Source organism: Panthera onca, chromosome C1 (genome assembly GCF_046562875.1).
Source record: "Panthera onca isolate mPanOnc1 chromosome C1, mPanOnc1 haplotype 2, whole genome shotgun sequence".
Classification (NCBI taxonomy): Eukaryota; Metazoa; Chordata; class Mammalia; order Carnivora; family Felidae; genus Panthera; species Panthera onca.
Window position 1 is genome coordinate 170327102 of NC_138346.1, and position 13410 is coordinate 170340511.

The following is a 13410-nucleotide window of genomic DNA, read 5'->3' on the forward strand; positions in this document are numbered from 1 at the left end:
GGATTGGTTGTAATCATTCCATTTTCACTCATGATTTTATCTATTTGGGTCATCTCCCTTTTCTTTTTGAGAAGCCTGGCTAGAGGTTTGTCAATTTTGTTTATTTTTTCAAAAAACCAACTCTTGGTTTCGTTGATCTGCTCTACAGTTTTTTTAGATTCTATATTGTTTATTTCTGCTCTGATCTTTATTATTTCTCTTCTTCTGCTGGGTTTAGGCTGCCTTTGCTGTTCTGCTTCTATTTCCTTTAGGTGTGCTGTTAGATTTTGTATTTGGGATTTTTCTTGTTTCTTGAGATAGGCCTGGATTGCAATGTATTTTCCTCTCAGGACTGCCTTCGCTGCATCCCAAAGGGTTTGGATTGTTGTATTTTCATTTTCGTTTGTTTCCATGTATATTTTAATTTCTTCTCTAATTGCCTGGTTGACCCACTCATTCGTTAGTAGGGTGTTCTTTAACCTCCATGCTTTTGGAGGTTTTCCAGACTTTTTCCTGTGGTTGATTTCAAGCTTCATAGCATTGTGGTCTGAAAGTGTGCATGGTATAATTTCAATTCTTGTAAACTTATGAAGGGCTGTTTTGTGACCCAGTATATGATCTATCTTGGAGAATGTTCCATGTGCACTCGAGAAGAAAGTATATTCTGTTGCTTTGGGATGCAGAGTTCTAAATATATCTGTCAAGTCCATCTGATCCAATGTATCATTCAGGGCCCTTGTTTCTTTATTGACTGTGTGTCTAGATGATCTATCCATTTCTGTAAGTGGGGTGTTAAAGTCCCCTGCAATGACCACATTCTTATCAATAAGGTTGCTTATGTTTATGAGTAATTGTTTTATATATCTGGGGGCTCGGGTATTTGGCGCACAGATATTTATAATAGTTAGCTCTTCCTGGTGGATAGACCCTGTGATTATTATATAATGCCCTTCTTCATCTCTTGTTACAGCCTTTAATTTAAAGTCTAGTTTGTCTGATATAAGTATGGCTACTCCAGCTTTCTTTTGGCTTCCAGGAGCATGATAAATAGTTCTCCATCCCCTCACTCTCAATCTAAAGGTGTCCTCAGGTCTAAAATGAGTCTCTTGTAGACAGCAAATAGATGGGTCTTGCTTTTTTATCCATTCTGATACCCTATGTCTTTTAGTTGGCGCATTTAATCCATTTACATTCAGTGTTATTATAGAAAGATATGGGTTTAGAGTCATTGTGATGTCTGTATGTTTTATGCTTGTAGTGATGTCTCTGGTACTTTGTCTCACAGGATCCCCCTTAGGATCTCTTGTAGGGCTGGTTTCTTGGTGACAAATTCCTTCAGTTTTTGTTTGTTTGGGAAGACCTTTATCTCTCCTTCTATTCTAAATGACAGACTTGCTGGATAAAGGATTCTCGGCTGCATATTTTTTCTGTTTAGCACACTGTAGATATCGTGCCAAGCCTTTCTGGCCTGCCAAGTTTCAAAGGAGAGATCAGTCACGAGTCTTATAGGTCTCCCTTTATATGTGAGGGCACGTTTATCCCTTGCTGCTTTCAGAATTTTCTCTTTATCCTTGTATTTTGCCAGTTTCACTATGATATGTCGTGCAGAAGATTGATTCAAGTTACGTCTGAAGGGAGTTCTCTGTGCCTCTTGGATTTCAATGCCTTTTTCCTTCCCCAGTTCAGGGAAGTTCTCAGCTATAATTTGTTCAAGTACCCCTTCAGCACCTTTCCCTCTCTCTTCCTCCTCTGGGATACCAATTATGCGTATATTATTTCTTTTTAGTGTATCACTTAGTTCTCTAATTTTCCCCTCATACTCCTGGATTTTTTTATCTCTCTTTCTTTCAGCTTCCTCTTTCTCCATAACTTTATCTTCTAGTTCACCTATTCTCTCCTCTGCCTCTTCAAGCCGAGCCATCGTGGATTCCATTTTGTTTTGCATTTCGTTTAAAGCGTTTTTCAACTCCTCGTGACTGTTCCTTAGTCCCTCGATCTTTGTGGCAAGAGATTCTCTGCTGTCCTGTATACTGTTTTCAAGCCCAGCGATTAATTTTATGACTATTATTCTAAATTCACTTTCTGTTATATTATTTAAATCCTTTTTGATCAGTTCATTAGCTGTTGTTATTTCCTGGAGATTCTTCTGAGGGGAATTCTTCCGTTTGGTCATTTTGGAGAGTCCCTGGCGTGGTGAGGACCTGCAGTGCACTTCCCCTGTGCTGTGGTGTATAACTGGATTTAGTGGGCGGGGCCGCAGTCCGACCCGATGTCTGCCCCCAGCCCACTGCTGGGGCCACAGTCAGACTGGTGTGTGCCTTCTCTTCCCCTCTCCTATGGGCGGGATTCACTGTGGGGTGGTGTGTCCCGTCTGGGCTACTTGCACACTGCCAGGCTTGTGTTGCTGGGGATCTGGCGTATTAGCTGGGGTGGGTAGGCAAGGTGCACGGGGGGGGGGGGGGGGGGGGGGGTGGAGGGGCAGGCTTAGCTCGCTTCTCCTTAGGTGATCCACTTCAGGAGGAGCCCTGTGGCAGCGGGAGGGAGTCAGATCCACTGCCGGAGGTTTGGCTCCGCAGAAGCACAGAGTTGGGTGTTTGCGCTTCGAGCAAGTTCCCTGGCAGGAACTGGTTCCCTTTGGGATTTTGGCTGGGGGATGGGCGGGGGAGATGGCGCTGGCGCCTTTGTTCCCCGCCAAGCTGAGCTCTGCCGTCCGGGGGCTCAGCAGCTCTCCCTCCCTTTGTCCTCCAGCCTACCCGCTTTCCGAGCAGAGCTGTTAACTTATGACCTCCCAGACGCTAAGTCGCGCTTGCTGTCGGAACACAGTCTGTCCGGCCCCTCCGCTTTTGCCAGCCAGACTCGGGGGCTCTGCTTGGCTGGCGAGCCGCCTCTCCGCCCCGGCTCCCTCCCGCCAGTCCGTGGAGCGCGCACCGCCTCGCCGCCCTTCCTACCCTCTTCCGTGGGCCTCTGGTCTGCGCTTGACTCCGGAGACTCCCTTCTGCTAATCCTCTGGCGGTTTTCTGGGTTCTTTAGGCAGGTGTAGGTGGAATCTAAGTGATCGGCAGGACGCGCCGTGAGCCCCGCGTCCTCCTACGCCGCCATCTTCCGGAACCTCTCAGTAGCTTTTCTTAATGTGAAGCACACTCGTTGTTTCCTCAAGACTTTTAACCTTTGTTCATCATACTAACAATAGGGATCTTTAAATACTGTCCAAGAATATCATAGAGAAAGTTATTATGCATGAATTTTATGGTGCTAAATTACAAAATAGGATACTCATTTTCTGAATAAGCAGTTAACATTTCTCTTATCTTTGATCCATTTTTGCTTATTTTTATCTGAATCTAAAATTTATATGAAAATGCAAAGGGCTGAAAGGAGGCAGGGAAGTTTTGAAGCAGTTTACAAAACAAAATAGGTATTAATACTTAGTATAAAGCTACAGTAAGCTAATTACCTGAGACAGAAGCTAATGAAGACAATATAGCACTGACATACAATTAGAAAATTAGTCCAATGGACTAGGGCTAAAAAATAGACCTATGTGTGTATTTTTGATTTACAATTACAGTGGCACTACAGTAGCCCCCCTCTTCTCCATGTATTCAGTTACCAGTGGTCAACTGCTGTCCAGGCGCAGATGATGATCCTTCTGACTTATCAGAAGATCAGTAATAGCTTAACTCTATGTCACAATGTCTGTGTTATTTACCTCAGTTGATTTCATACGTAGACATTTTATCAGGTCATATCATTGTAAGGAAAAGGAGGATTAATATAATACAGTAAAGTATTTTGAGAGAGAGAGAGAGAGAGACTGCATTCACATATCTTTTATTAAAGTATGTTGTTATAGTTGTTCTGTTTTGTCATTAGTTATTGTTGTTAATCTCTTACTGTGCCTAAAGTATAAATTAAACTTTATCACAGGTAGCGTATGCATTGGAAAAAACATTGTATATATGGGTTTCAGTACTGTCTACAAGGTTTCAGGCATCCATGGGAGGTGTTAGAACATATTTTTTGCAGATAAGGGGAGACAACTATATAGACAGTTGGGAAAGGTAATCTTTTCAATAAATTGGCAGGACAGTTGGATATCTGTGTCTCTCTGTTTCTCTATCTTTCTCTGTCATACAGAGGGAGAAGATGTTTTCAATACATTCACTTGACAAAGCATCTGTATACAGAATGCATAAAGAAGTATAAATAGATGAGGAAAATGCCAAACAAAAAATAGAAACATGGTCCAAAAGAGGGTGTCTGTGTGGTCATAAATAGATGAAGATGCATATTAAAAGTCCAGTGTGATAACAGATACACACTGAAGTTGCAGAATCAGAAAGAGTGACAGTAACAAGTGTTAGAGAGTTTGTACAGTGGGCTTTGTAGAGGTTGAACCATGTAGACAGTATCACCAAAATTTCTATTCTTTTGGCTTCTGGGTTGGGTTCTGCTAAGAGAGACATCAGCAGAAGTCAGAGGATGGAAGAGAGTGAAATCAGTGGTATTTACTTATATCCTTTTACTCATTCCCTGCTAGGTCATGTTGATTGGTTGCCTTCTCCTCCAAAGGCCAGTGTTTCTGTGAAAGCCCCTTGTATACCTGTTCTTTCTCAGTTTTGGTTTACCACTTCTAAGGTCTCCTTTAGGTCAAGGATTGGTAATGACTCCCTGCTATTGTTGTCTCCAGAGAATTGTACTCTCTCTAGTTGTTTTCCTAAATCTTATCGGAATCTTTGTGAATCCCCCTTCATTCAACTCAACCAAATGCGATTGTGTGTTATCTCCTGTAAAGACTTTGATACTCTCATGACAAAAAAAAAAAAAAATGAACAATGTAGAACAGGGTTTTTATAACCTTGGCACTATTGACATTTTTGTCTGGATAATTCTTTGTTGTCAGAGGCTCTCCTGTACAATGCAGAATGTTTAGCCACAGCCCTGGCCTCTCTACTCACTAAATATCAGTAATATTCTTGCAGTAATGATAACTTAAAATGCTTCCAGACATTGCCAAATGTCCTATTGGGGGAAAAATCATCCTTTATTGAGAATCACTGCTCTAGAGTTTTAGTTAACCTCATGTTACATATTATTCCCTTTTTTAAAATATTTTTAATTAATTCATTTATTTTGAGAGGGAGAGAGAGAGCTAGAGTGTGCAGTCGTGGGGGAGGGACAGAAAGAGGTAGAGAGAGAATCCCAAACAGGCTCCATGCTCAGTGTGGAGCCCAACATGGGGTTTGACCTCACAACTGTGAGATCATGACCTGAGTTGAAATGAAGAGTTGGGTATTTGACTGAGTACCCAGGTGCCCCACATATTATTTTATTCAGCAAATAGTTACTAAGTGTTTACCGTATGTAAGCCAAGTTCTTGGAAATGAAGTTAGACATCTTGATTTAAGCATAGTTATAAAATACATTTTTACATATTCAAATAGTGAAAATTTGTATTTGAGCATTAAAAAGCATGGTTAGATTAATATTTATGACAGGGAAATATACCCATAAAATATGAAGTTGAGAAAGCAGACTACTAAATATACAGTGACATACTTCATTTAAAAAAAAATCCAGTTGGGGCACCTGGGTGGTCCAGTCGGTCAGGCGTCCGACTTCAGCTCAGGTCATGATCTCTCGGCTTGTGGGTTTAAGCCCTGAGCCACGTGTTGGGTTCTGTGCTGACAGCTCAGAGCCTGGAGCCTGCTTTGGATTCTGTGTCTCCCTCTCTCTCTGCTCCTTTCCCACTCACACTCTGTCTCTTTCTCTCAAAAGTAAATAAATGTTAAAAAATAAATCCATTTACCAAGTGCAATTATACATAGACAAAAGTCTAGACGGATAGGCACTGAAACTGTTAATTTTGGTTCTCTCCATGTGGTGGAATTTTGTATGCTCCTGTTTTTCTCTGAAATTTTTAATGTGTTTTCTTAGTTTTTCACATTGAATATATGAAATTACCTAATGGAAGTAGTGGTTGATTTAGACTGAAAGATATACTTGCAAAAGTGTTTCAGAAGGAGGGGTAGCATAGATGGTATAGCACAGATGTAGAAATGTTGAACTAATTGCTTTTTTTCTTAAAGGTTTGAGATTGAAATTGAACCTATTTTTGCAAGTTTGGCTTTATATGATGTCAAGGAAAAGAAAAAGGTAAGATTATATGATTTGAACATAGTCTTTTGTCACATTCCTAGGTTTCAGAAACTTGTTTTCAAGTTGTTTTATAAGTAATAATTTTTTGAGAATTGTTAAACATGATTATTTATTTATTTATTTTTATTAAAGTTTATTTATCGAGAGAGAGAGAGAGAGAGAGAGAGAATGAGCAGAGGAGAGGCAGAGGGAAAGGGAGAGAGAGAGAATCCCAAGTAGGCTCTGTGCTGACAGCAGAAAGCCCAACTTGGGGCTTGAACTCATGAACTCTGAGATCATAACCTGAGCTAAAACCAAGAGCCAGATGCTTAACTTACTATCCATACAGTTGCCCCTAAATATGGGTCTTTTCAAAAGAAAGTAGAAATTTAATTTATTAAGACTTGTTAAACATATTTTCTTACTATAAAATAGTTTAGTTGATACCCAGTTTTTATTTAATGGAAAGAATTCCAAAAGCAAATAGCAGAAGCAACTTTCTTTAAAATTAAGGAAAAGTTAATACAAGAAAAGCATTTTAGGCAAATAACGTATAAAGGATTAGAATCATAATAAAGTTTTGTTGATGTGATTTAAAAATTCACACTAGCTCAAAAGATCATTTATATATGCTTGAAGTCTTTTATCTTAAATACTGCTTTAGTTTTACCATTGTATCTTTATTATACTTAGGAGTCTTTCAGAGGGCTATCTCATGCAGCATTTTTAAAATAATGTTTATTTTTTGAGAGGGAAAGAGAGAGAGAGAAAGAAAGAGGGCACAAATAGCATAGGGGCAGAGAGAGAGGGACTCAGAGAATCTGAAGGAGACTCCATGCTGTCAGTGCAAAGCCTCAGGTGGGGCTTGAAGCCATGAACTGTGAGATCATGATCTGAGCCAAAATTGGATGCTCAAGTGACCAAGCCACCCAGGAGCCCCTCATACAGGATTTCTTAATATTCTAAGCTTAATGTGTGGTAGAAACTAACTACTTTCAGTGACTTCTACTGTCAACATATTATAGATTTCTGCTGTGGAACTCTGCCCCAGCAACTTGTATTTGCTAAATCAAATTCGCTAAAATATTATTTGTATAATTCTTTTAATTCTCAATTTGAGGTAATTCATCTCAATAATTTCTTTGTGTACTTTATTACAGGTTACATTTCTAATCAAAAGAGCTTGGGATAGAGTTCTTTAGAATATATTTCTTGTATATTTCTCAGATAGTTTTGTATATTTCTTTTTGCTTTTATTTAGACATATAAAGATTGGTCAATGAAATATATGATATACAGTATGTTAGTGTAATGTTATAATATCTGTAATATTTTAAGACTGAGTATGCTTGATATTTGCAAAATGTACAGATTTTAAAATTTAATATGTGAATTTTTATTATTTTTTTTAGATTTCAGAAAACTTTTATTTTGACCTTAATTCTGAGCAGATGAAAGGATTATTACGTCCCCATGTACCACCTGCTGCCATTACCACTTTGGCAAGATCAGCTATTTTTTCTATCACTTATCCTTCCCAAGATGTTTTTCTTGTAATAAAGGTAAGAGTAATGTTAAATAAATTAGTTTGTTTGTGTAGTGTCTGTATATTTGTCTCCCTATTAATATCACAAGGTTTTTAAGGGTAAGGATTTTATCTTCATGTATTTTTTTTGTCTTAAAACTTCTTAACACAATACTGGATGTAGACTGTAGTCTACCTAAAAAAAACTACCTAAGTTTTTTTTTTTTTTTTTTTGAGTGGGAACTCTATTAGGGTTCTCCAGAGAAACAGATCAGTAGGCTGGAAATACACACACATGTATGTACACACATACAGGTAGAGATTGATTGATTTTAAGGAATTGGCTTGTGTGATTGTGGGGGCTGGCAAATTTGAAATGTGTAGGGCAGGTTGGCAGGCTGGAATTCAGGTAAGAGTTGGTATTGTAGTCTTGAGTCTGAATTGGGCAGCAGACTGGAGACTCAGGCAGGGTTTCTGTGTTGCAGTCTTGAAAATTACTTCTTTGGGAAATTTCCATCTTTGGTCTCAAGGCCTTCACCTGATTGGATGAGGCACACTCACATTGTGGAGAGGGTAGTCTGCCTTACTCTACTGATTTAAATGCTGATCACCTCTAAAAAATACCTTTACAGCAACATCTAGGTAGGTTTGATCAAATAACTGGGCATTATAGCCTACCCAAGTTGGCATATAAAATTAAGTATCATAGGAGCTTTATTATGATGTTATCACTCAGTTTCTAAATTATATAAATACTAATATCTAAATCATTGAGGTCACGGAACATTATGATTTGACTGTCCTCCAATTAAGAATAAGGATTACAAACATAGGGAAGAATAAAAAACGAGGCCAACTGTAAAACAGACTCTTAACTATAGAGAACATACTAAGGGTTGCTGGAGGGGAGTTGGACTGAGGGATGGGTTAAATGGGTGACAGGTATTAAGAAGGGCAGTTAATGGGGTGCCTGGGTGGCATAGTCGGTTAAGCGTCCGACTTCAGCCAGGTCACGATCTCGCAGTCCGTGAGTTCGAGCCCCGCGTCAGGCTCTGGGCTGATGGCTCGGAGCCTGGAGCCTGTTTCCGATTCTGTGCCTCCCTCTCTCTTTGCCCCTCCCCGTTCATGCTCTGTCTCTCTCTGTCCCAAAAATAAATAAAAAACGTTGAAAAAAAATTAAAAAAAAAAAAAAAAAAAAGAAGGGCAGTTACTGTGATAAGCACGGGGTGTTTTATATAAGTGATGAATCTCTAAATTCCACTCCTGAAGCTAATATTATCCTATGTATTAAGTGACTGACATTTAAATTAAAAATTTGAAATAAACAAAGCAAAATAAACACAAAAACTGAAAAAGGATTATGAATTCTAAAATCTGAATATTATGAAGCTGCTTACCTTAAGTTGAGGAATAATTTACTATAACTTGACCTTGACTTGAAAGAAGCTTAAAATATATTCATTAATCATTTTATCTTTATTTATATAAAATTATAAAAGGTAATGAATTTTACAATAAGGTTATAAAGTGGATTGTCACGGAATGAATCCTGTTTACCCACAGGAATAATGTCCTAATTTGTCGACACATTCCCATTGAATTCAGCTTAAAATAGATCTTAGCTACAATGAATCCTACAAGCACAGATTTAGCAGCAGTGGTCTTCAGAAACTCAGAATAAAGTTCTAAATATTAATACAGTTGAGAAATACTGTATATACACTACCTTTACATGGGAAAATAGTACATTTTCATAAAAATAGAACATATTTAAGGAAACGAGATGAAAAGATACAGCTGATGGTTCGAATATTGACTGCATGAAAATGAGATTATTTAGTGACAAGATTTGGTGGAGAGTGAACAGTTTAGATAGGATTAAGGATAAGAAACATTGTAAATGTTCAATATGAGTAAATAGGGAGATAAATCAATGTACATTCATATGATGGGATACTATGGCAAATAAAACCACTATTTGGAAGAAATTTTTTTTTTTAATGTTTATTTATTTTTGAGACAGAGAGAGACAGAGCATAAACGGGGGAGGGTCAGAGAGAGGGAGACACAGAATCTGAAACAGGCTCTAGGCTCTGAGCTGTCAGCACAGAGCCTGACGCGGGGCTCGAACTCACGGACCGCGAGATCATGACCTGAGCCGAAGTCGGCCGCTCAAGTGACTGAGCCACCCAGGCGCCCCTGGAAGAAATTTTAATGATATAGAAACGCATGTGTGATATAATATTCAGTGAAAAATAAGTCTGGCACAAAACTCTCTATGGAATGATTTCAATTGTGTAGAATATATATGTACATAAAAATATGTATATACATAGAAAATGACTTCCCTGTAATTTCAAAAAAATGAACAAGTTAAAATATTATTAAAAATTTAAAAGAGGGGCGCCTGGGTGGCTTGGTCGGTTGAGCGTCCGACTTCGGCTCAGGTCACGATCTCGCGGTGGGTGGGTTCGAGCCCCGCGTCAGGCTCTGTGCTGACAGCTCAGAGCCTGGAGCCTGTTTCGGATTCTGTGTCTCCCTCTCTCTGTGACCCTCCCCCGTTCATGCTCTGTCTCTCTCTGTCTCAAAAATAAATAAACGTTAAAAAAAAAAATTTAAAAAAAAATTTAAAGGAGATGTATTTAGGAGGTTTTGCTAAATCACTTTGGTGCAGCAGGATGTTTTTGTTTCTTGAGAGGAAAAATGCCATTGATCTGTGTATTGGTGAGCTACTGCTATTCAAGAACAGAAAGAGAAAATCCCAGTGGCATGCAACAACAAACGTTTGTTTAGATCATGCATCCAAGTTGTCTGGTGGTCAGTTGATGTAGGTTGTACTCTCCTCGAGGTGGCTGTGCTCCTGAAACCGTCTTTTGGTTGGTTGGGGCTCATTTGATTCAGCTGGAGCTGTACTTCTTTGTGTATTGCTTTTCTAGCAGGCTAGCTTGGTTTATTCTCATGGTAATTGCAGAAATGCCAAAGAGCAGACCCCCCTGCACAGGCACTTTTCAAGCCCTTGGTTGCATCACACAGGCTAACATTGTATTGGCCAAGACAAATCATATGACAGAACACAAAAGCAAGAAGTTAGGATATATACTTGGCGTCTTTATTCAGAGGAATTCCAGTGTCAGGGAGCAGTGAGGGGGGTAAAGGAAGGGTGAAGAATTGGGGCTATTAAGTGCAATCTATCACTGTCTGAGATACGGGAATTCTGGCTCAGCCAGGATTAGGTCTTCCTTGCTCATTTTTGTGTCCTGTTTATTAGCATACTTTCTGGTAAATAGGTGAAGGGGTAATATCATTGTGTTTGGATTATTGTTTATGGAAGACTGACATTTTAGAGAACAAAAACAAAGCTCTTTGAAAGAAACCCACAAATAGATGAAGAAAAACGTGGGTTACAATAAGGTAATGATAACAAAATAAGCTTAATTTAATTTAATTTTTTATTGAGGTGTGACATAATTACAGAAAATACACAAAAGTCATAAATATATGATTTAATGAATTATCCCCAAATAAATGCATTATGTTACCACCCACCCATGTTAAGAAACAAAACGTTACTAGAATCCCAGAAACTGCCCATGTACCATTCACCGCTCCTTTTTTTTTCCCTCAAAATTTTTGCTTGTTTTTGAACACTATGTTAATAGGATCCAACATTATATATATTTTGTGACTTGCTACATGATTGTGTGATTATACTGCTGTATGCAACAGTTTTAAGTTCATTTACATTGCTGGAACTCCTGGGTGGCTCAGTTGGTTAAGCGTCCGACTTCGGCTCAGGTAATGATCTCAAAGTTCATGGGTTTGAACCCCATGTCGGGCTCTGTGCTGACAGCTCGGAGCCTGCAGCCTGCTTCAGATTCTGTGTCTCCTTCTGTCTCTCTGTCCCTCTGTCTGCTCATGCTCTGTCTCTTTCTCTCAGAAATAAATAAACATTAAAAGATAATAAAAATAAAATTCTTTACATTGTTGTTTAGTATTGTATGAATATATCATAATTCATTTTACTGATGATAGACATTTTGGTTAATTTAATTTCGTGGTTTTTATCAGAAATTCTGTAAATATTTGCATTCCATGAGGATAGACATATGCATACATTTGTATTTAGTTTATTCTTGGGAGTAGAATTGCTAAGTCACAGAATATTTGTATGTCAGATTTGGTAGATGTTATCAAATAAATGTTTTCAGTCTCTGTGACAGTTGCATTCCCACCAGCAGTGAATAAGAGTTTCAGCTAGTCATACTTGATATTTATCAGTTTTTTTAAAAATTGAAGTATAAAATATGTACAATGAGATATTTACAAATCTGGAGTAAACAGCTTGGTGAATTCTTCCATGTGTATTTGCCTGTGTAATCACTCTTGAGCTCAAGTCATAGAATATTTCCATTGCGTTATTACTCTGGAGGGTTCTTGTGTTTCTCTTTCTAGTGACTACCCCTGCCCTTCTAGATAACTAGTATTCTAACTTCTGTCACCATTGTTAGCTTTTCTTCTTCTTGAAGTTCATATGAAAGGAAGCATAACAATGAGTCTTCTGTGCCTGGCTTCTTTCACTCAATATAATGGCTGTGAGAGTCCTCCATAGGAGGAGAGCCACCCAGGTGCCCCTAGAGCCTTTTTTGGTTCCACTGGTCTATTTGTCTTTTCTTGGTACCACTACTATACTGTTTTCATTATTGTAGCTTTATAATAAGTGGTGTATTTTTTTTCCAGCTTGACTTTTTACATTTTTGTGTAAATTTTTACTTGTCAGTCTCTTCAACCCCTCAGTATAGGCATGCTCTCTCTTTCTCTCAAGAAATAATGTACTGAGATGTTGACTGGCGTTGCATTAAATATATAGATCAATTTGAGAAAGTTGACATCTTTAAACTATTGTTTTTCAGTCAATGAACATGATATATTCCTTCATGTTTTTAGGTCTTTTCCTCTCATATATTCTTCGTGATTTGATATTTTTGATTATATTATAAATGGTATCACTTAACATTTTTCATTTTAAATTATAATACAAAATTTCGTTTGTCACTGGTATATAGAAATTGTTTTCTTTGTAAGCTTTGTTTACAATTAGCAGTATGCACAGGGTGTCCATCTTTATTAATTTTTACATACTTATGTACATCTAGATCAAGATGTACAATATTAGCAAATGGCCTTCTTTGTGCCCTTTCCTACTATACTGACTTTTACCATATCTTGGCCTCTTTTGAAACTTCATAGGAAAGGAATTGTATAGTATAAATTCTTGTCTCTGGTATTCTAAAGAATTATGTTAAGATTCATCTAGGCTTTTTGTGTGTAGCAGTAGTTGTTTTTTATCCTATATAATATTCTGTTATATGAATATATCACTGTTTTCCATTCTCATTGTTGGACATTGGGTTTATTTCTACAACCTGTTTCCCTACATGGATATTCCAATTTTTACTCTTTTCAACAGTTTTTGAGAATATCAGCTGCTCCATTTCCTTCTTAACACTTGCTATCATTGGATTTTATTGTATTTGACATTTAAATTTTATTAATTTTGTTTTATATTCTGGTTTGTATTTTATTTCTGATATGTTTGTCATGTTATATCAATTTTTTTAAGAGTTTATTTTTAAGTAATATCCACATCCACTATGGGACTTGAACACACAACCCCAGGTCCAAGAGTTCCATGCTCCACTGACCTAGGCAGTCAAGCGCCCCTCAATTTTAGTCTATATTCTGTGATGACTAAGAATGTTGAGTGATTT

General features: G+C 38.0%; 1 protein-coding gene across 15 annotated transcripts in view; it reads left to right on the forward strand.

Moving 5' to 3' along the window:
• DOCK7 (dedicator of cytokinesis 7) overlaps positions 1 to 13410 on the forward strand; it is a 234727-nt gene that overhangs the window by 50530 nt on the left and 170787 nt on the right. For all 15 annotated transcript variants that reach the window (XM_078451829.2, XM_078451830.2, XM_078451831.2 and 12 more), the window contains exons 8-9: positions 6069 to 6135; positions 7530 to 7679. In XM_078451829.2, the coding sequence (XP_078307955.1) occupies positions 6069 to 6135; positions 7530 to 7679 (217 nt within the window). The remainder of the gene's footprint in view (positions 1 to 6068; positions 6136 to 7529; positions 7680 to 13410) is intronic.